Source organism: Thyridium curvatum (genome assembly GCF_004353045.1).
Source record: "Thyridium curvatum strain D216 chromosome Unknown NODE_26_length_443329_cov_82.569921, whole genome shotgun sequence".
NCBI lineage: Eukaryota > Fungi > Ascomycota > Sordariomycetes > Thyridiales > Thyridiaceae > Thyridium > Thyridium curvatum.
Window position 1 is genome coordinate 344 of NW_022156781.1, and position 25726 is coordinate 26069.

Sequence of the window (25726 nt, forward strand, 5' to 3'; positions counted from 1 at the left end):
CGGGGCCCGGGGGGGCGAGGTGATCACAACCGGCCGCAACAACATTAGCCCTGCCTCGAAAAACGAGATGCTACGCTTGATCCAACAGTTTTATCGGGTTGAACCCGCCGAGACCTCACCGCTGCAAAGCAGAGATGCGTATCTACATTCTCTTGTGTGCCGCGGGAAGATGCGGCGAAATAAGGATGATGTCTAGATAGAGTACAGCGGTCCACAAACACTATATCGTACAATACAAACAAGATCTGTTTTGCCAGCGTAATACATATGGTACATTCTCCCGTCTCATCTGGAGAAGGGGGAGGGAGGGGGGGGTGGCCACGGCATGTTTGAACACAGAGAGCAAGAGTTGTTGGACGATGGATTGATCCCGCCCCTTGGCCTTCTCCACTCGCGTGCAAAGGACCGGCTGTCACTCCCGTTCAGCCTATTTGGGGGCCAAAAAACCGCAAGGTGAGGCGGAGAGGAGGAGGGCGTCACCAAACTGCAGATCGGTGGTGACACTGTTTGCAGTCCGCGATATAGCGATTCCTGTCCCTCGAAGTGTCGATCGGTTGGGACGCTGCCGTGTGTGATAGGTGGAAAAGTCGGACGTCAGATGCTCCCAACATCTTGCTCGAGGTCGAGGGAGCATGAAGCATGGCATGCGCAGGTTTTCTTTTCGCTGGCTATCTGCATGGTCCTGCACGAAGGATGGCCGCGGACAATAACCAACATAAGGCCGTAAAATTTCCAGAGTGACACGGGAAGACCCAAGGGGAGGGGGGCTTGTCAGATGCAAGCCTCTCCCACATGCGCCTGACGTAGCCAGCCGCCGGCTCGCGCTGGGCGGGTTTCCGCGCTGCTGCATCCAGGCAGAGTCCAACGGTGGACAGCAGGCCACGGCAAGAGACATATCGGGAGGACAAATGGTTGCTTGCAGCGGTCGCAGATCGAATGGCTGTTGTGCGACGGCCCACACGAGTACCGACCCTCTTGTCAAATGTACGCGAGGCGTGAGGAGTACGGCAGCAGGGGATGACTGTCGACGACCCACGGCCAAGTCTCGAAGCGTGGTATCCCTGGCAGTTTATTCTGGTATTTGGACTAGCAGTCACATCGTCCATAATACCGGGGGAAGGCAACAATGTCACGGATCGTTTGGACGCCAGACAGGTAGCAAAGCAGCCGATCGAACCCAAGCCCGAAACCTCCATGCGGAGGGCATCCCCAGCGACGGAGGTCGACATACCAGTCGAGGCTGCCGGCTTGGGAGATAGAGGCCTCACTCTCGGATCCCGCCTCGGCCTGGTGAGGAGAATCCAGGGTCGGCGGCGCCATTCCGTGCATAGCCATTGCATCGAGCAGTTGTGGCAGGCGGTGCTCGCGCATCGAGCCGCCAGCAATCTCGCAGTATTCGGGCACGAGCAAGTCGAAGCATTCTACCGTCAAGCGGGACCCGTCATCTCGGACGGGACCGTCGAGTCTGCCTGCCGAGACACTCGAAATGCTGCCAGTAGACAAGCTCGTCGAGCGACTCGGAAGCATGTAGAAGGCCTTGATGGCACGGGGATAATCGGTGACGAAGATGGGCTTCCCTTCGCCGACCGTACTTGCGAGGTACTTCTCGTGTTCTGATTGCAAGCCAGAGCCCCATTCTGGCTTGTGTGCGAACTTCTGTCTGCTCGCCTTCAGAATCTCGATCGCCTCTGTGTATGTGATGCGCGGCCACGCCTGTTTCATCAAGCCTTCCCAGCGTTGAACCACTTCTGAGGCAGGCGCAAGGTCATTGGCACTTTGCTTGGTTCGCTGCAGGAGATCTTGTGCTGCTGCAGTCCTGAAAACGTCGGTACTTAGGCTGCGAAGCATGTCCTCCACGAGGTCCATGACACTTGCCATATCGTCCACGAACGACATCTCAGCTTCGAGCATGTAGAACTCGCTCAAGTGTCTCGAAGTGTCACTCTTTTCGGCACGGAAGGTCGGCGAGAGGGTCCAGACGTTCCCAACGGCCTGGGCTAGAGCCTCAAGGTGTAGTTGAGTGGACACTGTCAGGTATTTGGTCGATCGAAAGAAGTCTTCGTTTGTCTCGGATCCATCACTTGTGGGAGGTGTCTTGTTTGCCGGAGCCACAGTGAAAACTTCACCCGCGCCCTCACAGTCCGACGATGTTATCAGAGGAGGGTGCGTCTGTGTAAAGAGTCGATCCGCGAAGAACTGGTTCAGATGTGTGATCGCTTCGGAACGGAAGCGCAGGAGAGCAGAGTTGAAGGGTGTTCTCGGTCGTAAATGCGGTATGGTGCGAAGGAAGTCTGGGGTCTGATACTTCTTCTGGATCGGGAACGTCTTGAGACACACGAATTAGCAGCCTTTCAAGACCTTGAGCGACGTGCAGGTCTGAGATGCCGTACCTTTGCGTCGGACGGACCGACGACCTCTGCCTGACTGACATGCAGTTCATGGCTCTGGCCAGCCCCCGGGGAAGCAACCCAAGAGCCTGTCAGCCGCACGGCCGCACCGACTGCCAACCTGTAGAATGAAGAGTCATGTCAGTCCCATGTTCAAGATCGCAAACAAGCTGCTCTTGAACCTACCCTTCAGCCTTCTGTGCGGGCAGCACAGCTTGAAGTGGCTGTATCGAAGAGCCGTCCCCCAGAGCCACAAAGTGGTGACTCTTCATAGCACGCACGGAGCGCACATACCCGTCAACCACTATCGTTGAGGGCTCCTTCGGTGTCCATTCCAGGAGCTTCGCAATAGATCGGCGCTTGGCATCGTAGGAGGCGTGTCTTCGTGTGCAAGTCTGGGGTTTGAAAGCGGCTTGACGGAGAGCTCGCGCGGCGAAGCTCGCACCGGAGCGAGAGACGGCCCTAGGACCCATGGACTCGCGCGCTTTCTACCACCGCCAGCTCCTCGTAGGACAATTGATGGGATTGCAGGGCCAGCTCGATATGGGGTATCGGTGTCAATCAATCGCATCAAGTATATGTGTCATGCAATTCAAGAGATTGATCATTGACGCGGGCTGGAGCTATCAAAGCTTTGCGATAAGACATGGAGCTCAATATCAAAATGTCAAGTCAATTCGACATTGATAAGATAACGTGGTGCTGACCCGATTTCATGTTTTCCAGGCCCCAGGGCCCCCAGTAGCGGTGCTGCCGCTCCTGGAGACTGCACCCATGGATTTGGAATCTGGTGACCTTTTAGCGTGCCGTCCCCTAACATGTCTCGCTAAATTCGATTCTGTCCCGACTTCAGAGCTCCATTTGGAGACCAGAAAAAGCAAATCGGGTGTCCAACCATGGGTAAGCTTGCAGATATATCAGCCAGTAGATCACTACCTCCTCGAACTGGGATCGCCGCATTGCTTCTTTTCCATGAGCCCATTCCACTCGGATTCAGCTGGGCTCCCTTGCTTTTTCTGGAGATCTTACGAGCGGCATGGGGAGCCCACGTTCACTTCCCCAGAGCCATCCGGGGCCTGTCGTTTTTGAGCTGCGACGCAGGCAACCTGGTTTATTGCTGGTTTGTCACTGGCCTGCAGCTTGTCTTCGGCTTGGTCACGCACCCAGGCGTCACCTCGGGATGATCACCCAGGACCGGCATGGCTCGCCGGCGGTGTGAACTCATGACAGTCGTCCTTGGCGTGTGGTTTGGTTCGTGATCGTTAGCAACTCATGCAGAGGCACAGATCGAAGCACATCCTTCCATGTCAGAGTCCTCACCGGTCGGTGAAGCTCACCACACACCATCACGACAGGAACTGAATGAGAAGCCATCCTGTCAAATGATATCTCATGTTCGGCCGGGACAGCTACCAACCAGAAGCTGGGAACGATGCTTGCCATGCAGCGGGTATCCGGCATGCCCCCACGATGGTCACTGAATCCCTGAGAGTGGTGGCAAGTGCTGAACCCTCGTCCAGTCGGCGTGTTATCATCGTCAACCTCACATGCTTATGACGCATTAGGCCCCCTTCAACCGGTGTCATGAGCAGCAACAGCATCATATATGTCTGTCCTGCTATAGCTCCTTCCCGTCTGCCCATGTCTCCTCTCCCAAAGATCAGACCTTCGCTCAACACGGTGACCAGTAGACACGTCAGCGCCGCGCCCATCGCGGAATAGGACGGACGAGGTCCAGCTCACAGCTCAACCCGTCCAGTCAACTAGTTCCAAGTGAGATGTCGACTCACTGCTGTCTCCGGGACTCTATATCGTACAGACCGAGACGGAGGTTTAAGATCTAGCAGGAAGCTGGCTACACAAAGAGATCTTGCATTAAGACACGGCAAATTGCAGCGCCCCCGACGCCCCCCGCGGCCGGCAACGGCCATCTTGCCCTCCCCAAATGATTCCCACAACCGTGCATCTGGAACGTTTGGTGATACCATATGCCGGCGGCTCCTTTAGATCTGTTTGAACCTCATCTCCAACGAATGCACATCACCGAGGCGCCTGGTCGGTGGGAGCTGCCCGCTGGTTCCGCGCCTCGACGTTGAGCCCTTTTCTCCAATGTTTGTCCCTGTCTGGCTACTCGACATCAAATGTCCTAGACAGTGGAGGGTTGCCGACACATCGTCGGTTACACAGAGATCTCCCATCCCAAGAGGATTCTCGGCAAAGTGAACCCTCTTGCATTCCTCTCCAATTTCAGCCTTACTCTGTCGCCTTGGTCCTTGCAAGCCTTTCCCCCATGAGGCCCCCTTACACATACAAGGGCTCTGAATACGTATAAGTATCAAGGATGCAGCCTTTCAGATGCTCTTCTGGGCACCATGCTTCTCAAAATCACAACCCTCGAGGTGCTAGAGACCCGCTGGCCATCATCTGCACTGCCTTCTCTCCTCCAGGACCACTCGCCTCTCTCTACTACACCCCTATCGACTTGGTCTCATACTCTTTGTCGAGCATCTGCATAACGTCATGCCTTCCAGTAGCTCCAAACACTCGAAGCCCAAGGCCTCGGACATAGCCTCGGAGACCAAGAGGGTCTACATACCGCACATCAAGCAGAAGTGCACGGCTAACTGGGGCACATTCTCCTACCTCTACCGGCAGCCGCTGCTCAGTCTCACCTTTGACACCATCCCCCGTGCATTTACTGGGCCGCCCAACTTCTGTGAGCAGATGAAGCCCCCAATCACCAAAGCATGCACCTACCTGCCTGCAGCAGAACCCTCCTCTAACCTCGAGTGTAGGCGTTACGGTGGGAGACCCGGCCGATTTCACGGTCAACTGGGCAGGACACAACGATGTGAGGGTCGCCTTCATCTGCGCTGCCAATGACAAGCGGCCAGGCGGCGACTGGGAGACCGGAGTCGTGGGCTACGAGGAGAAGCTCTGCCGGCGCAGCACCCTCTCTGCGACACTGGCGACTCCCGGGCCGGGCTCGTACGAGCAGCAACACTACCCCATACCCATTGCAGGCGGCATCCTGTCAGAACAAGTCGGTAAGACACAACCCAACACACGCCCATCCCTGAGAATATTCACCACACAAGAACGCACACACTAACCGCGGGCCACCGCCCTCTGCCCCCTCCCTACAGTGATCTTCCGAGGCCCGCATGACCGGTACGAGAAGTTCAGCCCGGAGGACTGGGTCGAGCTGCCCATCTGCTCCGTGGCGCCGACAAAGTGGCCCAAGCTGAACCAGAACGGCACCAAGTACTCGTTCGCCGAGGAGCGCGAGATCGTCATGGACAAGCTGCGGGCGGCCCTGCGCATCTGCGCCTACCGGTACTACTCGAGCATCGTCATCGGCGACTTTGGCCTCGGCAACGGCTGCCGGAACCCGCCGCGCGAGCTGGCCGAGATGTGGCGCGAGGTGCTGCTCTGGGACCCGGAGCTCAGGGGCCGCATCCAGAACGTCGCCTTCGTCTTCCCCGACGCCGCGACCAGCACGACCAGGCTCATCCTCGAGGACCTGGCCAAGAAGGGCAAGCACGGCGGCAGCTCGGGCTCCAAGGGCAAGTCCAAGAGTTCCTCCTCCTCCTCCTCGAGCAGCAGCAGCAGCAGCCACTCGTCCCACTCGAGTGTCTCGGGGCCGACCGACCAGCAGGTTTTCGAGGCGGTCTTCAACCCCGCCGAGGTGCAGAGGGTGCTCACGATCCCGGACCCGCGCTATGGCTTGAGCAATATCATGGGTTGATGCCTAAAGGTGTCTCGGGATGGATGGGGAGGGCAAGGGAACAATCGTTTGGACGAATAGAAAGTGGATCGCGGAGGCGGTAAACTTGCGACAGGCTCAGGCCGACCCTCTGAATTACTGGTTTATTTTTTTCTTTTCGGTCTGTTGTGTTTTCTTCCAGGCTTTCTTGCAAGGATGGTAAGATGATGTGGCAGGCTGTGAACCCCTTGCTTTTTTTTCTTTTTTTCTCTCCCATTTCCTTACGACTTTGTACTTGTTCACCGGTTGAAACAAATTAGGTACATTCAGCACACGAGTGAAGGACAGCGGATTCGTAATGACACTCCTACGCATCCATGATGTTATCTGAAAACCCAATAAGTAGAACCATGCCGCCCCTTTCCATCAACATCATGCCTTTTTTCCGTGTCTTCGTCCGCCCTACCCCAGAAGCCACGAGACCACAAAGCTTGAGCACACAAAGAGAGCAACCGCGAGCGCCTCGCAAGTAGTACCTGCAGCTGCGTATCGGAGACATATGGGATTTGACAGGTTAGTTTAAGGCACAAAGACTGGGGGGAGGGTGGTCGCGGTGGGTGGGCAGGTCTCAGCGCCATGCTGTGAAACAATCGGCAGGAATTTGTTCCCATAGGCGGCACCAGGAGCTGGCTGTGTGAATCATCAGCGAAAGCCCAGCGCCACAAGACCTGTATCTCTCTCCTTCTCTGTTGAAGGATTGAGAAACCGGGGGGCGCACACAAGCCATTTCGTCGCAAAAGAACCAACCCCTGGGAGGCGGCAAGCAGACCCTATGACGCTCCCGAGTCCGGTACATTGGGCTTGAGACATCCGTCCGGCTCTCTGGACGCCGCTCTCTCTCGACACACCAAAGGCCCATTTGTTATCTACTCGTCTGTCAAAACCTACATTGATCTCAGCTTCTCTTTCGGCCGACTTCAATCGTAAGCAAACAGACCGAGTAGCCAAGTCGGTCGTTGTCTCTTTTCCTCGACAACGGGGGTCGGGCCATCCGACCAAGGAGACAGAGCGCTCGGTTATCAACTGCTATAATTTCCTATGGACCCGAGACACTGGGTCTCAATGCAGCCCGCCCTGCACAAGAATGTGAGGCTGACGCCTGGTGATCTACTTCTCAAGGTGTTCAGTTCCGAGCCTAAGCATTGGGCAGGAACGAAAAATCATTCCTACCCCGAAGCTGTTCGGGGGGTTTGGCGACTCTTCGTTCACGAACTGATCCACAGATAGAGGTCCCTCTTTCGTAAGCGCCCGTGTACATGCTGAGGGTCTTTTTATTTTTGTTATATCCTCTTCGTGGTTCATGGTCATGCGGGCGGCTCCTAAAAAGTCAGCCCTGACACTGGCGGCATCCATGTTGATTCACCACCAATGTGGCCCTCTGTCTCTGTGTGGAGGCTGATCAAAGCTGAAAGAAGCATCCTTTCTTGAGCCTCGCCCTCCACACTCCCGTCAGAGCAAGTGTCCGAACTACCTAAGAAAGATTGGTTAAAGACCTAGTAGACTTTCATACATGGGTCTAGATCCTGGGGCTTGGACGTGCCGTCTTACGGACGGAAGCGTGCGCGCGAACCCACATCGACAGCGAGAATCCCATAGATCATACTCCATCATCAATCTCATTGACATCATATTACCCTCCCCCCACACGAGAAAACGTACATTCTCCCTCTGTACCTCCAAGCCAAGAGAAGAGTGCTCTCCCTCCCCCCTCCGTCAGGGCTGAGAATGACAGGTCATACTGGTGGCACCCTTCGCCCCCAACCCGCCGCCCAACCTTCGAAAACTTGCGAGACGAAAAAAAGTTGACTCTGGGCGCAGGGAACGATATGCAGGTTCATACGAAACAGACAGAGGGCGGCGGCGGCTACTAGCCGTAGCGCACGTAAGCAGAATACCGTGTATGTGTGTATCCCCCTCCCTCTGGGCGGGCGGCACTACCAAAGGCCCCCCCCTCACGACTGTCGTGCAACTTGGCCCTCCGGAGCACGTTAATGGAGATACGAGATCGCGTCGCACCGCAGCTGCAGGTGCTCCGATCTAGAAAGGTAACCATGGTTTGGGAAAAAGGAGAGGGAAAAGACCAAAGTATTCAGCCGACCGTTTAGCAAGCAGCACAGCAGCATCTTTGCCCACGTCGTTCTCCCAAAGGGGGCTGAGTGAAGAGTCGGACCCGAAGAGAAGGAACAAAAAAAAGAAGAAAGGGGTGGAGGGGTTTTGCTGAGATGTGGCATCCCAAGACGGAGGTGGTGATGGAAACATGACAAAATCTTCTGCTGTTCTGGATGCTTGTCTACCCGCGATCCTGTCTTAGATCCGATCTGGAACAGTCCTGCCGTCTTATGCAGGTTGAGGAAAACGAGGTTCCCGTGGTCACATTCCCCAAGGGAACGGTCGAACCCTCCTTCTCTTCTTTGGCGGAAGCTTTCCACGCCGGGTCTGGTGGTGTGTAACGAAAAAAAGCCCAGTGTCTAGATGCAGCGGTGAGATCACCAGCAGGATCAGTGTTTCCCGGCGGTCAAGGGGCGATCCCACATACACACACACACACAAAGCCAAAGCCCGTGATGACTTCCCGCGGACGGAATCCATTCCATACGTGTGCAAAAAGTTGAATCGCTTCGTTTCCATGACAGCTAGTCGAACCCATAACCTCATTCGCTCTAATGAACAGACATGGCCATCTATGATCCAAGTGATAGATGTAACCCAAAACTCATCACCACATGCAAAGACGTAAATGCATCTCTCTCTACGGGGGGTAGCATAACCATGACGTGTGTTCTCTCTCGACCAGCACGGCCCGTCCTCGCTCACAGTGCGCCCCTGAGCGCATCGACCTCCCTCCTGAGCTTGTCCAGATCAGCCAGGATATCGTTCGCGTGTGAATCCCGCCTGTCCTCGAGGCCTGTGCCTGACGCGCCGGCGACCGATGCTTGCTCCTCTGTCACGGCACCCTTGTGATGGAGCTGGCCGCCGCCATCTCCGTTCCCTTCTTCAGCATCAGCTATCCGCACCCGGTTGGCACTGCTGACGCTGTCAATGCTCTTCCTTCCGATGACATCGGGCACTTCCGTGCTCCCGCGACTGGTCCCCCGTTGCCTTGGACGGGGTGGTGGCGGCGGTGGAATACCTCCGGCCCGGGAAGCGGGAGGTGTTGGGGCTTCGACGCTGACCACGCTGGGCGGGCGACCCGGGGTGGCGGAAAAGTGGTCAGCCTGCCGATGATGCTCCTTGTGACGCACAGATACGTGGCGAGCAGGCGGTGGAGGCGGACGAGATGGCTTCTCCTGAGGAGGCGGCGAGATTGGGTCTGGCGCCGACCCATCCGTCTGCGCCGCAGGTGGGCTGCTTGCTTCAAATGTCGGGCCCTGGGCTCGAGAATATCCTAGTTGTCCGCGTTCCGAGTCTGACAAGATGGCGGGGCTCGAGATCGATGAGGCGAAGGATGTGACCGATGGCGAGACCAAGGATGTCGATGGCTTTGAGGCATGGCCTGAACGTCTGGACGGTGGCGGGGGAGGAGCACTGAAGTTAGCTTTGAAGCTAGAAGACCTGGAATGCGTGGAGTCCATCGAGGATCGTGGCGGAGCAGCTTCGTCGTCGACGGGGAATGTAGAAGGATGCTCGTGGGCCGTAGATGTGGTAGAAGATGCTTTGGGATCGGGTTTGTAGTGAGCTTGCCTACGCGGTGGTGGCGCCGGTTTTGCCATCGCGGGCGTTGCTGTGACGGGGGCAGAAGTAGAGTGGCTGGCGTTGGGCGGCGTCGGGGGTCGTGGTGAAGGAATGTCTTCCTCTGGGGCATCGGGATCGACGTCAACCTCGGGCACCTTGCCAGCAGCTTCCTTGTCAAAGACACTCTCCCGTTCTCCATCGACTGAGGGCCGCTGCGGTGGGAGTGGCAGCGGCTTGTTCAAGTCGGAAGACGATGACGTCCGCCTGGCCTGGACAATTGATGAGGCTGGGTCATCTAGCTGTTTTGTTGTCGGCCGTGGTGTGCTCTCCCGACTTGGCTCTGCGACATCAGGCTTGGGTTGGGACTTGATCAACTTGCCGTGACGTGAGCTTGGCGGCGGAGGCTTTTTGCGAAGTGTAGTTCGTTCGGAGGATGCGGAGGGTGTATGGAGGAGGAGCCCTCGTCGGTCGTCCTCCGCCTCAGAGATCTCGTGCGAAGTTCTGGGAGTCTCCTGGGGATTTTGGTTAGCCTCGAAAATGGACTGCTTAGAGATGGAAGAAGCGTCCGTAAAGCTTCCGGCATCTCCGGCAGGGCCCGGAGGCTGTAGCGTTTGATGTGTCCCTGAGCCGAGGACGGCCGGAGCAGCAGTTATACCGCCCGACTGTCCTGTCATGAGCAGCCTCCGGAAAGAGTCCACGTCTAGCGACGCCTTCCCGGCCGTAGCACCTGGGCTCCTAATCGCATCCGAAGCCGCCTCCCCGGATCCTTGCTCTATATCTTGCAGCGTCCTGCCGAACGGATTTAGTGGCGGCCGCTGCCTTGTTGCGGAGGGTGGAAATGACGTCCCCGAGATCTCGGTCTCTACACCGGGCCTCGTACTTCGGAATGGGTCTTCCCCTGCCTCGCTTTCCGACTCGCTGCTGCTGGTGCTCGAGCTGTCGTTCTCGTCATGCCGCGGCGGTTGAACATGGCCGGAGGCTGGGAACCGGGCCTCAAACTCGGCTTCTGTCGAGTCAGGGCTTGAAGGCGGCGGCGACTGCACGCGCACCCTCTTGACGGGCTTGGGTTTCTGGAAGGTCGTGGATGGGGGAGCTTCGGAAGACTTGGGGAGTGCTGTCAGAGCTCTGCGGAAGTCGTCGCCGGAGGGTTGGGGCGAAGGAGAGGCGGCGGGCACGGGAGAGGGCGTAGAGCCGGCATCAGCCTCGACGGGAGGCTGAGGTATGGTAGGTCTGCGGCGAAACGGGTTGTTGGAGGCGAGATTTGGTTCCGCCATGGTTGGTATCTGGGCGGGGAGCGGCCGATAGAGGGGCAGTAGCTTGCGATGCAATTGGGATGAGGGTCTGTCAGGGTGGTAGGTGGCCGTTGGGAGAATGGATAGCTGGGCTCGCAGAAGCTGCGTCTCAGCTCGTAGCATCCATTGTCATATGCGGCTTCGGGGTTGAAGAAGTGCTGGTGAGCAGACCCGGCCGGCTCGCGGACGATAGGATGGACGTACTGTACGAGGGCGGCAGGATCGGGGTTGGTGAGGCAAGGTGGGACGGGGATGATTGGTCGATCAGGTACCAGCGCCGCCGGAAGAATCGGTCAAACCATCTACAGAAGATCCAATGTGCGGCAGTGCTGAGTTTCGTCTACCACCTGTATCCGGTTGCAGATTGTGTGCCGCAAGATGAGAAAATCCACGTTCTTGTTTTCCCAGAAGGGCCAACCCGTAGAAGCCGAGCCACGAATCGATGGGATGTGATACATGTATTGACGCAAGCAGCGGACTGCTGTTACGACGAACTAGGTATGGATCTAGAGACCACCATCTTTAGCACGCCGAGCACTGTCTAGCCTGAACTAGCACCTAGCTACAACTGCTGGAGAGCCAAGATGTGGCAGCGCGAGGTACCTAACGTAAGCCGCGCGCCAGGCACCACCGGTCAACGGCCAGCCAAGCACTGTGGAGTGTGGACCGACGGATCAGCCCAAGTCTACGAGCCATTCATAAATCAATCAACTCAGCGCTTATTAGGTGAGGTACCAAGTCTGCATCGCGCCAGACCCCCAAATCGTCGGCACATGAAAGTCACCACGGAGCAGTGCTGTTTGCCAGCCCATTGCTGATGAATCCGCCATGATGGATATTACTCGCGTCTTGACTACTTAGGTAGGTAAGGCAAGCATTTCAGGTACTGCCGAGATCGTGCCAAAAGACACTATAGTTAGTTGACCGATTGCCTGACGAGCGTTGCTCATCTCTCAACTCGCGAAGCGTCATCAGGAATTCCAAAAGAGCCACCCGGTTTCAGTCGAGGCAGCAGCCGAGGACAATGGCCAAGCCCCGTAGAACTCGTCCGGAGCAGCGAGCGTGGCTGATGATGGCGGCTTGATTGAGCAAGCCCAAGCTCAGGCCCCCGGCCCCGCTGGTGTCCCCACACGGCGAGCTAGCGACAGCAACCTTGAGCTTTGGTGATGTCCACCAATTTGACCTCGTCTCATTCCAGTTGACGAAATCGCGGTCCTTGGCCTTCTCCTGCCGATCCACGTGACACCCCTTTTCAACACCTCTTCTTATCAACTCGGGCACGCCGGACAGGGGGTTGTCCGAATGATGTAAACAAACCGCTGTCGCGCTCGCCAACGACGCGTTTAGTCCTCCTATCCAGTCCCCCCCCCAAGTCTCGTCAAAACATGGGGTCATCACTGTCAAGGGCAGCATGGAGTTTGTAGTCATCTTGAAAATCGCAGTTCCTTCGCATTGGTATAATTACAGCCATCATGGCTCTCGTGGTTTCGTTCGCGAAACCGGCCAGCCCGCCCGTTCAGATAACCGCTCTCCCCGAGGTTCAGCCACCACGAGTCGGACCGCTTCGCTTTGGAACGATGATCGGCTCGGCCAGGCGCTGAGACCACCATCTGTTTGCGCTTCGCCCTCGAGGACGGTACAGACAGACTATAATGTATGATGCAAAGAGGAGCACATCTGAAACCACAATTCCCTAGGCCGACTTTGCGCGCGCGTCTGCGTCGCCGAGATACCAGTAAACCAAAACCATCCCAAAGAACCCCCCCAGCCGGGAAAACAATATCAACCATACACGCGTAGCTCAAAGGTTGCCATATTTAGAACCCACCCCAAATGCCGTTGAACGCCAAAGACCCGTCATACATGGACAAGAAGACATCACAAGAAAACGCTAGGCAAGAACTCATGCCTTGGTGGCGGCCTTCTTGGGAGCGGCCTTCTTCGGCGCCGCCTTCTTAGGGGCAGCAGTGGTCTTGGCGACACGGCCAGACTTGGTCTTAGTCAGAGTCTTGGGCTTGTCAACGACAGCAGGCGCCTACGTGGCCAGTAAGTACTCTGCATGGCACAAGTCATCACAGGCGAGGGGCGCGTACCTTCTTAGGAGCAGCAGTCTTCTTAGTGGCAGCCTTGGCGGCGGCAGGCTTCTTGTCCTTGGCCTCCTTCTTGGGGGCGGCCTTCTTAGTCTTGGTGGCGGTGGCCTTCTTCTCCTTGGTCTCCTTCTTGACGGCAGGCTTCTTGGCCGTCTTGGGAGCAGCGGGCTTAGCCGACTTCTTGGCCAGCTTGGTGCCGCCGGAAGCGCCTGGTAAAGCTTGTGAGCACGACTGGACGCAGTAGACAAGTGGGAAAGACCCCGCGTACTTGCCATGACCCGTCGCGAGTCATGGCAGGTAGGCCGGGTTGAGGGCCCGGAACATACCCTTGGGCTGCTCGAAGACACCCTTCTCAACACCGCTCCTCAGAGCCTTGTTGAACAGAGAGTCGAACATGGCGTCGGTGACGCTCAGGTTGTTGTTGGCCTTGACATACTTCTTGAGCGAAGGGCGGCTGCATGACGCGTCAGTATATGAAGGTTGGGTTGGGTGGTGGGAATAGCCTCATGTGACCGCGAGCCCTGGTGTTGGGCGCGTCGCCACACACAAAACGTGAAAAAATAGGCTTACCTGGATCCATTGCGGTCCTTGAGCTGTTTGAAGGCAAAATACAGTCAGCATAATTGAAAGACGAAGTAAAACGGCAAGCATTCTCATGGTGGTGGCCGCAGGTCGCGATGGCACTCATGACCTCATGTGATTGCCATGAATGCCGACCGCGGACCACACCGAATGCGCCGGAAGCAATGGCACGGGGTGAATTACCGCGACGATGGCGTCAGTGATCATGTCCTGATGTCCGTTAGCAGGAGATACGGATGAGAAAAAGCCCGGGGTTGTGGCGGCTGACCTGGTACGAGGCGTGAGTGCTCTTGCTCTTGGGAGCAGCAGCGCCGTCGGTCTTCTTGGGAGGCATTGTGATTGTTTTGGGTCGTGAGACGCGTGTAAGACGAGTTGAGATGGTGTACCGACTTCGGATAGAAGCTGGAGGCAATTGAATAAATGAGCTGGTGAGGCTACTGGAGACTGAGAATGATGCTTTGGTTCGTGAATCGAGAGGAGATCAAGAAGAGGGAAAGCTGGGATCGGGGGGCGGGCGCGTTCGGGGGAGGACAATGTTTATATATGGGAGCGGGGGTCTTGCTGCAATCAGTACAATCAGTCGCAAGTCGCGGGGCGCGGCACCCTATTTTTTTCGATCCAGAAGCCGGTCCATGCGAAACAGGTGCTCGTTAGTGTCTGGGCGCTAAAAATGCCAGCTGGGTGGCCCAAGCTTCTGCCCTTGTTCGTCCTGGAGCAGCGCCGCGCTAGTCATGGCTTACAGGCTACAGCCCACTCGAGCTTTCTCTCTTTTCCCTCTTCCCCAGCTCTTGAGACAGCAGAGAGGGCAGTTGAGGACGCTGGTCTAACTAGGGGAAACTCATTACGTAGCACCATCCCCGAGTGACCGATCACATGGCACCCGTCGACTTTTGGTTCTCTCGTGCCGTCGGGATGGGTTGGGCATTTAGTTACCTACCTGGTGTTGGGGAGCATGCGTGTCAGTTGAGTTGCCCGTTTCCGTTCCTGTTCCCGTTCCCATCTCCCATCTTCTCAGTCCGTCGTCATTCTCCTCCTCCTTCTCGCTCTTGTCATTTCCAACCAACTTGATCCTCGAAACGAGCCACGCGGTGAGTCAGCCTCCTCCCAGCCCACCTGACCTCACCTCACCTCGCCAGGCTGACGATCAACCTAGAATGGCATAATACCTAGCATTCTGTGTCTTCCGGTTCCCGTCTCTCTTGTGCTCGCATCCTCTCCTCAAGTCACACCATCACTCTGTCTTGCAAAGCCCCACCCTAGCCTCCTTCCTCCTCCACCGCCGCCCGCCCAATGCAATACCACCACCGCGCATCTGCTCCCCTCAACGTCCCTCCGAGTCCTTCCCACCTCCCACCTTCTCCCACCCTCTCACCTCTCTCTCCCCGTTCCTCGTTCGTTTCATCTCCCTCATCTCCCTTCTGCATGCCACCCAATCCCAAGCTCTTCCGCCACGCCTGCAGCACGATGTGTCTGCCGGCTGCCGCCCCCGCCAATAGACTTGCAGATCTTGTTTCTCTTGAAGGATGATGATGATGTGTTACTTTTGCTGTGTTGTGCATGAGTGCTGTGATGAATGTTCTTTTTTCAATTGAACACTAAGCTTATCTGATGCACATACCTCCACGTCAACTCCTTGTACATCCACTTGGGCCCGCCATCAACCTACTCGCATCTGATTCTGCAAGGTGAACGACGGGGAGAACATGGCGTTGATTCAGTCCAACACGGGATCCAGGCTAACCGGGGCATCTGCTACGTGACCTGTGCCTAAGAGCCGGGCCTGGGTCTCGACTTGTTTCCCCACCCGCCCGCCGTTGTTGCAACAGACAGCCCAGAATGCCAATGCCATCAAATGCGCCAACCGGCCAGCAAGCCAGCCCATCCTCGTCCCGGCAGCCCTGCCTCTCTCTCCCAGACCATCCACCATGCTTATCTCCCTCTCCTTCGTCTAACCTCCCGCTTTTCCTCTTTGGGCGTTGAAAAGGCAATTCTCCATTTCCATTTGGCCCAGAAATGCAATTTAATCCCAAATAACACAGGCTCCAGTTTTTGCAATTTGTGATTGGCTTCCACCCCTTCTGGGACAACAAAACTCCAGATCATTAGCACACGCCTCGAGCCTGTGGCTTCCCTCACTTCCACGCTGGTGATGCTCGCCCTTCTTTTTCCCTCTTACAACCTCGTTTTGACTTTTGCGCCTCTTCGAGTCATTGCCCTTGGTCGTGGCTCGCCTGTTTGTCCGCATCATATCGTAGATTTAATTTTGCATTCAATAATAATACTAATCTCCCTTTTATTATCCATTGGTTTCCCCGGTGTTTTTTGTTCCAATGTCCACCTGGTGTTCGCGACAGTGTAATTCCGGGTCTTGCGCCCAGTCTGGCCCAACACGCGTCGCAGCCCAACTCGACAACATGGCCCTGCATGGGTCCTCAGTCGATGCTGTCCTCGATCCCGACCCAAGAGCCTCTTGCCTGCTGATGGTGTAATCCGTTCAACGGCGAAATTCTCGCTAGAGATCAATATCAACCTGGAGTCTTTGTGCGGATGTTAGGATTTGCTCGTCATCCCCGTGTTTGCTCGTCGCGATGCACCCGCCCCCCGATGCAACCTACGTGTTCTCTCCTGCCATCTGCTTTCCTTACAGAACGGCTCCTTGGCTCTTCGCAAATTCATTAGGGAACTAATAGAATAACAGAAGTCTACTCGCCTTGGGCTGCAGTCGTCGATGGCCATTCGCGACCCTCGGGTGGTGTCGTAGCGATCGCCTCGGTCGCGCGATCGCGCCTGGGACTGCTGGATGCTGACAAGGCGGCGGAGGGAATTACCAGTCTCAAATCACGTCCATCCTGATATGAACATTTTGGGATTTGTTTTCTTCCTCTCTTTCTCGCATTATTCTAGGACTCATGATACACATGAGCTCGACAGCATTGTTTCAGGATGTTTTTTCCCGATACAGGAGCTAGACACACACACGCGCGCGCGCGTCTGTTCGATCATTTGACTCCACCCTTGTCCTCGCCAGACAGATTGCTCCGACAGGTGACAAAGCTATCAGAGTCGCTCGCACTCGCCTCCGCCAGACTCTCCAGTACCTGGATGGTGCCGCTGCTGCTCCTTTGCCCCGGGCGCCGACCGACGTCATCGGCACCGCTCGCAGTGGACGACTTCTCGCCGCACGAGCGGCTGTCAACAGTGGTCGAGCTCGCGCCCGACGACATGGCTTCCGGGCTCTCTGTCAGCTCATCCAGCAGCACAGGCTGCCTGGACTCGGCGATGCTCTGGCTTCGGCTCGGGTCTTGGGTCGCGTCGGCCGGGGGTTTCCCGTCCGGAACTGGCTGCGGCAGTGGCGAGCTCGAGGTAGACTTGACAGTCGGCCGCGCGCCAAGAGTGGGCGGCGGGAAGATGCTGGCCATCCCCCCGGGCGGCGGAGGGCTCCGCAGGGGGCATCGCAGCTCCCGAGGATTGATGAAGCCAAAGTCCTTGCACGAGCCCGCGGAGCTCACCGGACTGTCGGTGCCTTCCACCACCTGCAAGGCTTTGTCGACGAGCCTCGTCAGGCGGTTGAGCTCCGCCGCCGTCACCTGCTTCTCGTCGAAGGACACTTGTCGGTGAGTCTTGTTGCGCGTTGATTGTCTGGGCCGCTCGGCTGTCCGACCTTGCGGTGGCGTCCCATCATTATTGTTTGTCTCAGCCCTGTCCGAGTGATCGATTTGGCCCGCCGAGTCCGTTGACGGCCTCGGTCCGTTCGGCAAGCCCTCTGCCATTGCAGCTGTCCGGAGATCAAGATGGTGTTCAACTCGATGAAGCGGGGCGTGTGTGCCAACAATATCTCGGCCCGCCGGTGTATTTGGCGGTACAGCAGGCGCCAGTCTCACCGGTGAGTCAGGTGTCTTGCCTAAGGGCACCGCGGCCGAGCTTCCCGTCATCCTCGACGGCGTTTTTGGTGTGTTCGGGGGGACCACAGGGCGAGTGAGGCGTTTCTGCGGCTCGTCTGGCTCGCGTAGCAACCGCTCTGGGTGTTTGTATGGAGCCATTTCGGGCACATGGCTCGTTGCGTTCGAGTCCTCGGAGCTCGGCAGCTTTGCTCTCCTCATTCTCGACACCCTGGGCGCCGAGGACGTCTCAGGGGTCACAGCCCTCACAGGTGTCAAAGAGGCACTCTCACTGGCCTCGTCTGTATCGTCCTGAGGGTTCATAGCAGCAATTAGTGTGATAGCACATGTAGGAGTCATGATAGGGGCTTACCGTTGCACCCTGAAGGTCCTCGCGGCTCTTGTCTCCCAGATCCATGTCTGGAACATAGCCCTCTCCTGACCCTTCAGCAGCCTGGTCCTGTGATTCCTTGTCGTCTTCTTGACTTCCATGCGAATCAGATGTCTCGGTGACATGAAGCAATCGCGGTGTTCGATGCTTCCGCACGTGACGAAACCAGTGGTGTTTTCCAATCCTTCGCCGGAGGGAAGCGGGCGACCCGGCCCGTGAGCGGGAGACAGAATCCGACAGCGGAATAGGGGTACCCGAGGCACTAGCTTCCAACTGGCCAGCATTGCCGATGGAGCTTCTCGGCCCGTCGAACCCAACCGGTAGCGTTGGGTCTTCATGTAGTTGGGAAGCCAAGGGATTCTTGGAAATATGGATATCAGATGTCTCTCCGGGAGCGGGAATGCAGCAATGGTGACAGTGCATGACCAGGGATGAAATCATCTGCGGTCGTGGCCCCGATCTGGCGATGAAGTAGGACGGAGGGAGGGTGTAGCATGCTCTGAGTATTTGGATCGCCGCGAAGTCTGCGAGGGTTTGATAAATCGTTTCAACGTCGATCGAGACCGCCGTGCTGGCCATCGACGGCGTAAGGCTTTTCGGGGAAGGGGAAAGCAACGGTGAGCTTCGTTGACGCGACGCTGACTCTACCAGGTGGAGAATCTGGTTGACCTCGTCGCTGCCGTCTGGATAGCACGGTGGGATTCTGGTATTGCATGGTAAAGAGTCGTGGTCACACGATATGCCCAAATTGTCCAGCCATCGTGATATCTTTTCCACGCAAGAGGTCGAGGCATCGCAGGGAGATGTTCCTAGTATCGGAGACGCGGAGCAATCTGAACTCATCGTGTCGAGTGCCGGGTCATTGAAGAATTGGTCAATCTGAGAAGTCGGTAGCAGATGCAAAGGATATAAGGCTTAGGAATGTCGGTTTTCAAAGTTGACAAAATGCTATCAGAGATATATTGGACTCGGAAGAAATCCTCGACCGGGTTTATTCATGAACAAATATCTTCAAGGAATACTGATACTACCAGACAAGACTGCAAAGTTTTCAGAGCCGATCTCGGAGCCTAGATGATGTATCTGAACTCTACTTCTCGGAAGGTATGTTGATATCGCATGCAAACGTTCCTTCTTGTTCATCTGCATATATGCGGCTTCCAGCCAGCATCGCCGAGCGTTGGGAGACCATGTCACGACTCAAACTCGCAAAAGAAGCACATTCAGTATATCTGGTCAATCTGTATGTATTCTGCAATGTCCTATCACAATGGATGCTTTTCTCGGTCTCAGCTCTGTTAGCAGTTGGGAGAGGTAGACCAATTCTGCTGCTTGAATACTAAGTCGGTTGCTCTTTCTAACCATTGTCTTGATGAGAAGATGCTTCTTTACAATGTTGAACTTTAATCAACTATACAATTGACTTGGTGCTCTGTCTATTTGTTAGTCAAAGCCGAATTACACTGTAAATTAAATACAAGTTGAAGACACACAATGAACACATTGCCCTGCAGAGGGTGGGCCACTTTTGAGACCCTGATGTTGGAATTGATCCAGTAGAACCGAGACAATTGGTGCTGAAGTATTACCTAGGTACCTAGTATAGCGATATGTTAAGCAGAGTCTTCCCAAGCTACTTTATGGAATATAGTGACTGACATCAAATAAAAGCAATAGGCGATGACAGAATAGCTATTTGATTAAGTTCTTCGCCTAAGATACGCAGATCAAGAGACAACATGCGAAGACTTGATTTATCAGTTACAACATTGCTAGAATGAAATCAATACATGAACTCTAACAACTCAACAAAATGATGTACAAGTAGGCAGTGTCCTTACTTCTGAAAAGGAAGCATATGATTACCCATGTCTCAGAAATTCTATTGGACTTCGACATCATTGAATTCGCATTGCGCTTCTTGAGGGTTTGAAGAGTCCAGAACCAAACTTCAGCTCCGTTGTCAAGCCATATTTCACTTACCGCTCCTGCATAATCACTTCTGAGCTCCTTGAAGTATTAGGCAAACAAGGGTCAACCAACTGTTTGTTTTTGACATGCCCGTCTCGGCATCTCACTCGCTCTTCCAGAGCTACAAGGATTTTCATGAACCGGAGTAGAAGAAGGTAGATGCTGAAGAACGCAAAGTGGCATGAGCCGTTTCGGCTTCTGAAGAGCAGCAATGGGGTTCTACTAGTTTGCGAATTAAAGAAAGAAAGAAACAAACAAACAAAGAAAGGCATTCTTGTCTCGGGCGATGATAGCAGGGTGGAGATAACAAGTACAGTTGGATCCATTTGGACTCACCATCCGGTTCAATCTGTCGCCCTTGTGACACCACTCTTCACGCGGGCAGCGCTCGCCCGATGATCTCCGTTTCCTAAGCTCCTTTTCTTGGTTTCTTTCTCTCTTATTATTTTTTCATCTCTCTCCAATCCGGTTATTGACTAGAATAAGCGGCAATATAGGTTCGACTGACAGTGGTGATGATGGCCTCGTTGAAGAGTGCAGGCAGGAGTGTTTATGCTGCTCGGTGGCCAATGACATCATTGATGCTAGATAAGGAGCCTTGAGAAAGGCGCTACGAATTACAGATCAATTGCCCTGTACGAAGTAGGCACTTTTCCAAGTTCAGATCCCCCTTGCCAGGACGCCGGAGCGAGTGGAAGCTCGCAAATGAGGTGTGGAGTTGAGCGGGAGGACGGCAATGCGCTGGGACCCTGAGATTGATTCCATGATTTTGGCACCGTCCTGACAAATCATACCCCAGAAACGGCTCCGAACTCACAGCCCCAGAGACCCTGGCGCGTACTATTCTGAGAACTTGTCGGTTTATGCGAAGGGGGGTACAAGTAGATGATTGATGCCGGTGACTGATGCGTTCGACAACGATACGAAGTACATCAAATATACTGATGCTCGAGAAATCATTGATGCGCGTCCAGGAAGCTGTCCCAATGGGCCAATCGGCTTTCACGTGAAGTGCGTGGACGAGCAAGACTCTGTCGGGGTCGTTGGAGACTGCGCTCGGGGGCTAACAATTTGCTCCGCGTGCGTAACCTCTCAGCGCAGCAGCACACAGCATACATACGAAGAAGCGAATGAACAATGCCCCGTATCCACTGGCAATCTTGACTGGCAGGGGCAGTGGATGATTGGCGTAGGTAGGTACCCCGATTCAGGGCTGGAATGCCAGGCCTCCCGACTCAACGCACAAATAGAGGACAACCACCACGTGGCCGGTGGGCAAACGGCCAGATATTCAATTCGCCAGCCCCAATCTTCCAATTTCCCAGGCGCTGCCGCTGGCCTCATGGTTTGACGCCCAAGGCCGTCAATTGTGGTGGGTGTATCATTACTTGAACTCAGGCGAAGGACTTTGCGGTCAAGGACGCCCCGTATATCTGAGAGGGGCGGCGATGGTGCCTGGCGGCCTGGGGGGGGGGGCGCAACTTGCCGCGTAGGTGTGGCCCGTCAGAGGTGCCTGCTAGTTACAAGAGAGGTAGATCCAGTGCGACCCAGCCAGGCGGGCTCGGGTTGTTCTCAGTTGGGAAGGTGCCCATCCATACCGTTTAGCGGTAAATGGTACCTTGCTTTTAGCGGTGCGAAACGCCGTAACTCGTAAAAGTCGTGGGCTGGCAGCGCTGATGTAAACACCCGTGGACCCCCGCCGCCCCCTGTCTGTCCCCTGGATGGAGAGATGTGCGAGCTCTGCCAAGATCGACTTCAAAGTCGGGTTAGACTGAGATGGCCAGCCTTTCCAGTAGCTCCATTTCCGACGGGCTCCGCTCCGCTCCCTATGTTCACTGTGACAACAGCCAGGTCCAGGTCCTCTCCTTGCACCATCGCTCTACCTGCTGCCATTAGCTATCGCCATCACCACCGCCGACATCGATACCGTCCCTCTGCGTCTCCCCTAGTGCCGCAAAAGAACACCGATAGGCTGAGGATCATCTGCAGTGAGCAGGGCCGTGGTCTGCATGTATCGGCCCAGCTAGTTCCTGGCCAAGCATCGTGTTTTTCTTTCCGCACCGCCGCCTGCCAAGTCGAACACATCTGAGCGAAATTGGCCGTGCCAACTTGACGACCCCCTTCCTCCAAGCACTCCGACGACGACAAAGCGACTTCACAGACATCACGACCCCCACTATGCTTTTAGCCATCAAGTTCTGAGCCCGACACGCTGGTCACTGCCCAACACCATCTCGACACCGAGATGCCATCGTTCCTGAACGATCAGAGTACGCCAAACCACAGCCAGCACCCCGGGGTTGTTCACGTCGGCCCCGAGGATCAGTACATGGGTGGTAGTGCCAAGGTCAATGGACATTTCCCACTGACATCTAGGAGCTACAAGCCCAATGAAAGTCTTGACGGAAGCTCTTCCAATTCCACCCACACGTCCGACACCTACGAGTCACGGCTCGAGATGGATGGTGACCGCACCGCGGACACAACGATGAGCGCTACCCTGCCGGATGCGGTCCTGGCCAACCCGGAGAGGGCTGCGAAGAAGACAGACAGCACGGCAAGGAAAGCGTTGCCGAATGGAAACGCGCACACTTTGATCGACCAGACGGCACCATCCGCACCCCAAGTCAATGGAGTCAAAGACTCGGATTTGGGCGAGGACAGCCCCAGAGACGATCAGCCGAGGACGTCATCAGGCTCCGTCAACGGATACCACCGGCAGCCGCCGACAGAGCAGCGCCGATACCAGGCAGAAACAGTCGAGCTGACAGCGGTCGAGTATGGCGTGGCCCAGCTCACTCTGATACCATCAAATGGCCCAACAGGCTCCGGTGCCGTTGCATCCGTGCCCACAACCACGGCATCTAGCCCGGACCCCAGCAGTCGGACTCCCACATCCCCTCATCGATTCTCCTCGCCTCCGCTGTATCAGGGAGGAACCACCCCTAGCACTTCAGCCCCCTCGACACTACAACCACCAGCTCCTGGAGGCTTAAAGCATCGCCACACACTCGAAGTTCCCAAGGTCACTGCTCCGCCAAGGACCTCTAAGGATTCTCGGGAGGGCGTCGATGCTGCCTATGCCAGCGGCCGGTTCTCTCCTACAACAGCGAATACGCCAGTCGGCGGGCGAAGGGCGTCCCTGAGCCTGATGCGCCGCAACACACGCTCATTGCAATCTGAAGGGCCGCGTGATGAAATTGTACCGGACGAGGATGCGCTGCGCTGGGCGGAGGCGTACCGGCAGAAACGCGCGAGCAAGAGGAAGCGCCTGGAGCAGGAGGACGACGACCGAGTGTTGGTTGGAACCAAAGTCGACGAGAACCATGCCAACTGGGTGACGGCATATAACATGCTTACTGGCATCCGCGTTTCCGTCTCCCGAACAAATGCCAAACTAGACCGGCCCTTGACGGATGCAGACTTTGATGCAAAACAAAAGTCTACCTTCGATATGTGAGTGTTCCTTGTGCCCTGCATTTCCCAGACGCTACACCATTTGGCATGATCACTTACTTTTTCTTCCAGCGCCGGCAATGAATTGGTCCCGTCTGCCAAATACGACTTCAAGTTTAAGGACTATGCCCCCTGGGTTTTCCGACATCTGCGCGCTCGGTTCCGACTTGATCCTGCTGACTATCTCATGTCCTTGACGGGGAAATATATACTATCTGAATTGGGCTCGCCAGGCAAGAGCGGCAGTTTTTTCTACTTCTCCAGGGACTACAAGTACATCATCAAGACGATACATCATGCTGAGCACAAGTTTTTGAGGAAGATACTCAAAGACTATTACCAGCATGTCGCGGACAACCCGAACACGCTTCTTTCTCAATTTTACGGACTTCATCGAGTCAAGATGCCATACGGGAAGAAGATCCACTTCGTCGTCATGAACAACCTCTTTCCTCCTCATAGGGATATCCACCAGACCTTCGATTTGAAAGGCTCGACCATCGGAAGAGACTACAAGGAAGAGAACTTGGGCAAGAACCCCCGAGCGACGCTGAAGGATCTAAACTGGCTGCGCCGGCACCAACACCTGGAACTGGGCCTCCAGAAGAAGAGGCTCTTCCTTGAACAGCTACACAAGGATGTACGCCTGCTTCAGCGGCTGCACATCATGGACTATTCCCTCCTCATCGGGATCCATGATCTGCAACGCGGCAACGAGGAAAATCTGCGCGGCAAAACCCTGAAAGTTTTCAATCCTGGAGGCGAAACATCGCCTGAAGACTTTGACCCTCACTCGGTTCTGATGCGCACGCCTAGCAAGCTGGAGAACCAGAGAAAGGCCCGAGAGTTGAGGCAGATGATCAAGTCGGAAAGACCGATCCCCATGGGTGAGACTCGCAGCAAGATGCCGGATGAACTGGAAGGCAACGCCAAGAACTCCGTGTTCTACAAGGATGATGGCGGCTTTCAGGCAACCCATGAAAACAACGCCCCCGGCGAGGAGATCTACTACCTTGGAGTCATCGATTGCCTCACTCATGTAAGTCAACCTGTGATTAAACACTTGTGTGGTATGATAACGGCGAGCTGACATTTTATTCCCCACAGTATGGTATCATCAAGAAGATCGAACACTTCTGGAAGGGACTCTCGAGCGACCGGCACCAGATTTCAGCTCTTCCTCCAGAAGAATACGGCGAGAGATTCTTGAACTTCATGTCTGGTATCACAATGTCACCAGAAGAGGCTGAGCGAGAGCAGGCGGAAAGGCAGAGGGCCGAGGCCGAGGCTGCAGCAGCCAGAGTCGAGCAAGACAAGGGGAAGGAGCGTGTTGGTAGCTGGTCGGGTAGTGCACGGCGCCGATCTTCGGGACCCAGCGTCCCTCCCGCACCTACCTATCTTCCCCCGCCGCCGCCAACACAGCTCACATCCGGCATGAAGAGCCCGGAGGCAGAAGCTGTGATTCGGAGGGCCGAACGAGAGGCTCAGAAGTCACCGGTTCGCGAGGAGGATGTTCCAGAACGAGTACTGCGGACGACGACCGCCCCAGCTGGTGTAATAGTCCCAGCTGCAGCTGTACCTGCGGCAGCCTCATCTGCGTCCAATGCCACGAAGCCCGCAGCCCCGACTGCTCCGCACCCTGATCGCCGAGAATCTGCCGTTCAGGTAACGCTCCCAGTGGTGGATGAGGCGGGAGAGGCATCCTCGACAGGGGAACGAAGCCGGATTAGTTATCTGAGCAACCGCACCATGGAAAGCGACGGACGTCCTCTCACTCCGGCCAAAGACGGCCAGGAGTACGAGGCTGGGTTCGGAAACCCGGTCCTCTCCCATGTTGGCCGCAAGGGGGGCAGCCCGCCAACACCGCCCAAGTCGAGTTACCTCAAACCCGAGAGTGCCGACAGCGGATACGGGGTCTCGACCAGTGCTCCAGGGAGGGCACGGTCCGGAACAGGAGGATCTGGGCCGAGAGTGCGGTTGAGTAAGGAGTCTCTGGACAAAGCCCTACCCCCTTTGCCCAAGCTCGATGGCACCGCTTGAGGGGCAGGTCTTCGTACCAGGCCTTGCTGCAAACATGATCTTGGCTCGACTCGACTCGGCTCGGCTCGATATGTTCAGAGCAAGCACCAGACTGTGTTTGGAGAGGAGGTTTTTGGAGGGAGGAATGGGGGATTGTGGCGAGGGCTGATCGAGCGCGGCGAGATTTCTAGCATGACGTTTTTCTCCTTTTACCGAAAGATC

The 25726-nt window shown here is 55.8% G+C and overlaps 6 protein-coding genes across 6 annotated transcripts; 2 read left to right on the forward strand and 4 right to left on the reverse strand.

Moving 5' to 3' along the window:
• Positions 1 to 427: 427 nt before the first annotated feature.
• Positions 428 to 2860, reverse strand: E0L32_005062 (uncharacterized protein; the record flags this gene model as incomplete). Its single annotated transcript, XM_031139542.1, has 4 exons — positions 428 to 1061; positions 1112 to 2325; positions 2391 to 2508; positions 2574 to 2860. 4 exons carry the CDS (start codon positions 2858 to 2860, stop codon positions 428 to 430), a joined length of 2253 nt encoding a protein of 750 aa, XP_030996378.1.
• A 2047-nt stretch (positions 2861 to 4907) lies between these two features.
• Positions 4908 to 6135, forward strand: E0L32_005063 (uncharacterized protein; the record flags this gene model as incomplete). Its single annotated transcript, XM_031139543.1, has 3 exons — positions 4908 to 5103; positions 5183 to 5434; positions 5534 to 6135. 3 exons carry the CDS (start codon positions 4908 to 4910, stop codon positions 6133 to 6135), a joined length of 1050 nt encoding a protein of 349 aa, XP_030996379.1.
• Positions 6136 to 8963: 2828 nt separating this feature from the next.
• On the reverse strand, positions 8964 to 11099 carry E0L32_005064 (uncharacterized protein; the record flags this gene model as incomplete). Its single annotated transcript, XM_031139544.1, has 1 exon — positions 8964 to 11099. One exon carries the CDS (start codon positions 11097 to 11099, stop codon positions 8964 to 8966), a length of 2136 nt encoding a protein of 711 aa, XP_030996380.1.
• Positions 11100 to 13020: 1921 nt separating this feature from the next.
• Positions 13021 to 14123, reverse strand: E0L32_005065 (uncharacterized protein; the record flags this gene model as incomplete). Its single annotated transcript, XM_031139545.1, has 6 exons — positions 13021 to 13152; positions 13211 to 13416; positions 13534 to 13661; positions 13778 to 13800; positions 13973 to 13999; positions 14058 to 14123. The coding sequence occupies 6 exons, from the start codon at positions 14121 to 14123 to the stop codon at positions 13021 to 13023; spliced, it is 582 nt and encodes a 193-aa protein (XP_030996381.1).
• Positions 14124 to 16788: 2665 nt separating this feature from the next.
• On the reverse strand, positions 16789 to 18481 carry E0L32_005066 (uncharacterized protein; the record flags this gene model as incomplete). The annotated part of the gene is made up of 2 exons (XM_031139546.1): positions 16789 to 17979; positions 18041 to 18481. The coding sequence occupies 2 exons, from the start codon at positions 18479 to 18481 to the stop codon at positions 16789 to 16791; spliced, it is 1632 nt and encodes a 543-aa protein (XP_030996382.1).
• Positions 18482 to 22274: 3793 nt separating this feature from the next.
• On the forward strand, positions 22275 to 25525 carry E0L32_005067 (uncharacterized protein; the record flags this gene model as incomplete). The annotated part of the gene is made up of 3 exons (XM_031139548.1): positions 22275 to 23485; positions 23558 to 24524; positions 24593 to 25525. The coding sequence occupies 3 exons, from the start codon at positions 22275 to 22277 to the stop codon at positions 25523 to 25525; spliced, it is 3111 nt and encodes a 1036-aa protein (XP_030996383.1).
• Positions 25526 to 25726: the final 201 nt, after the last annotated feature.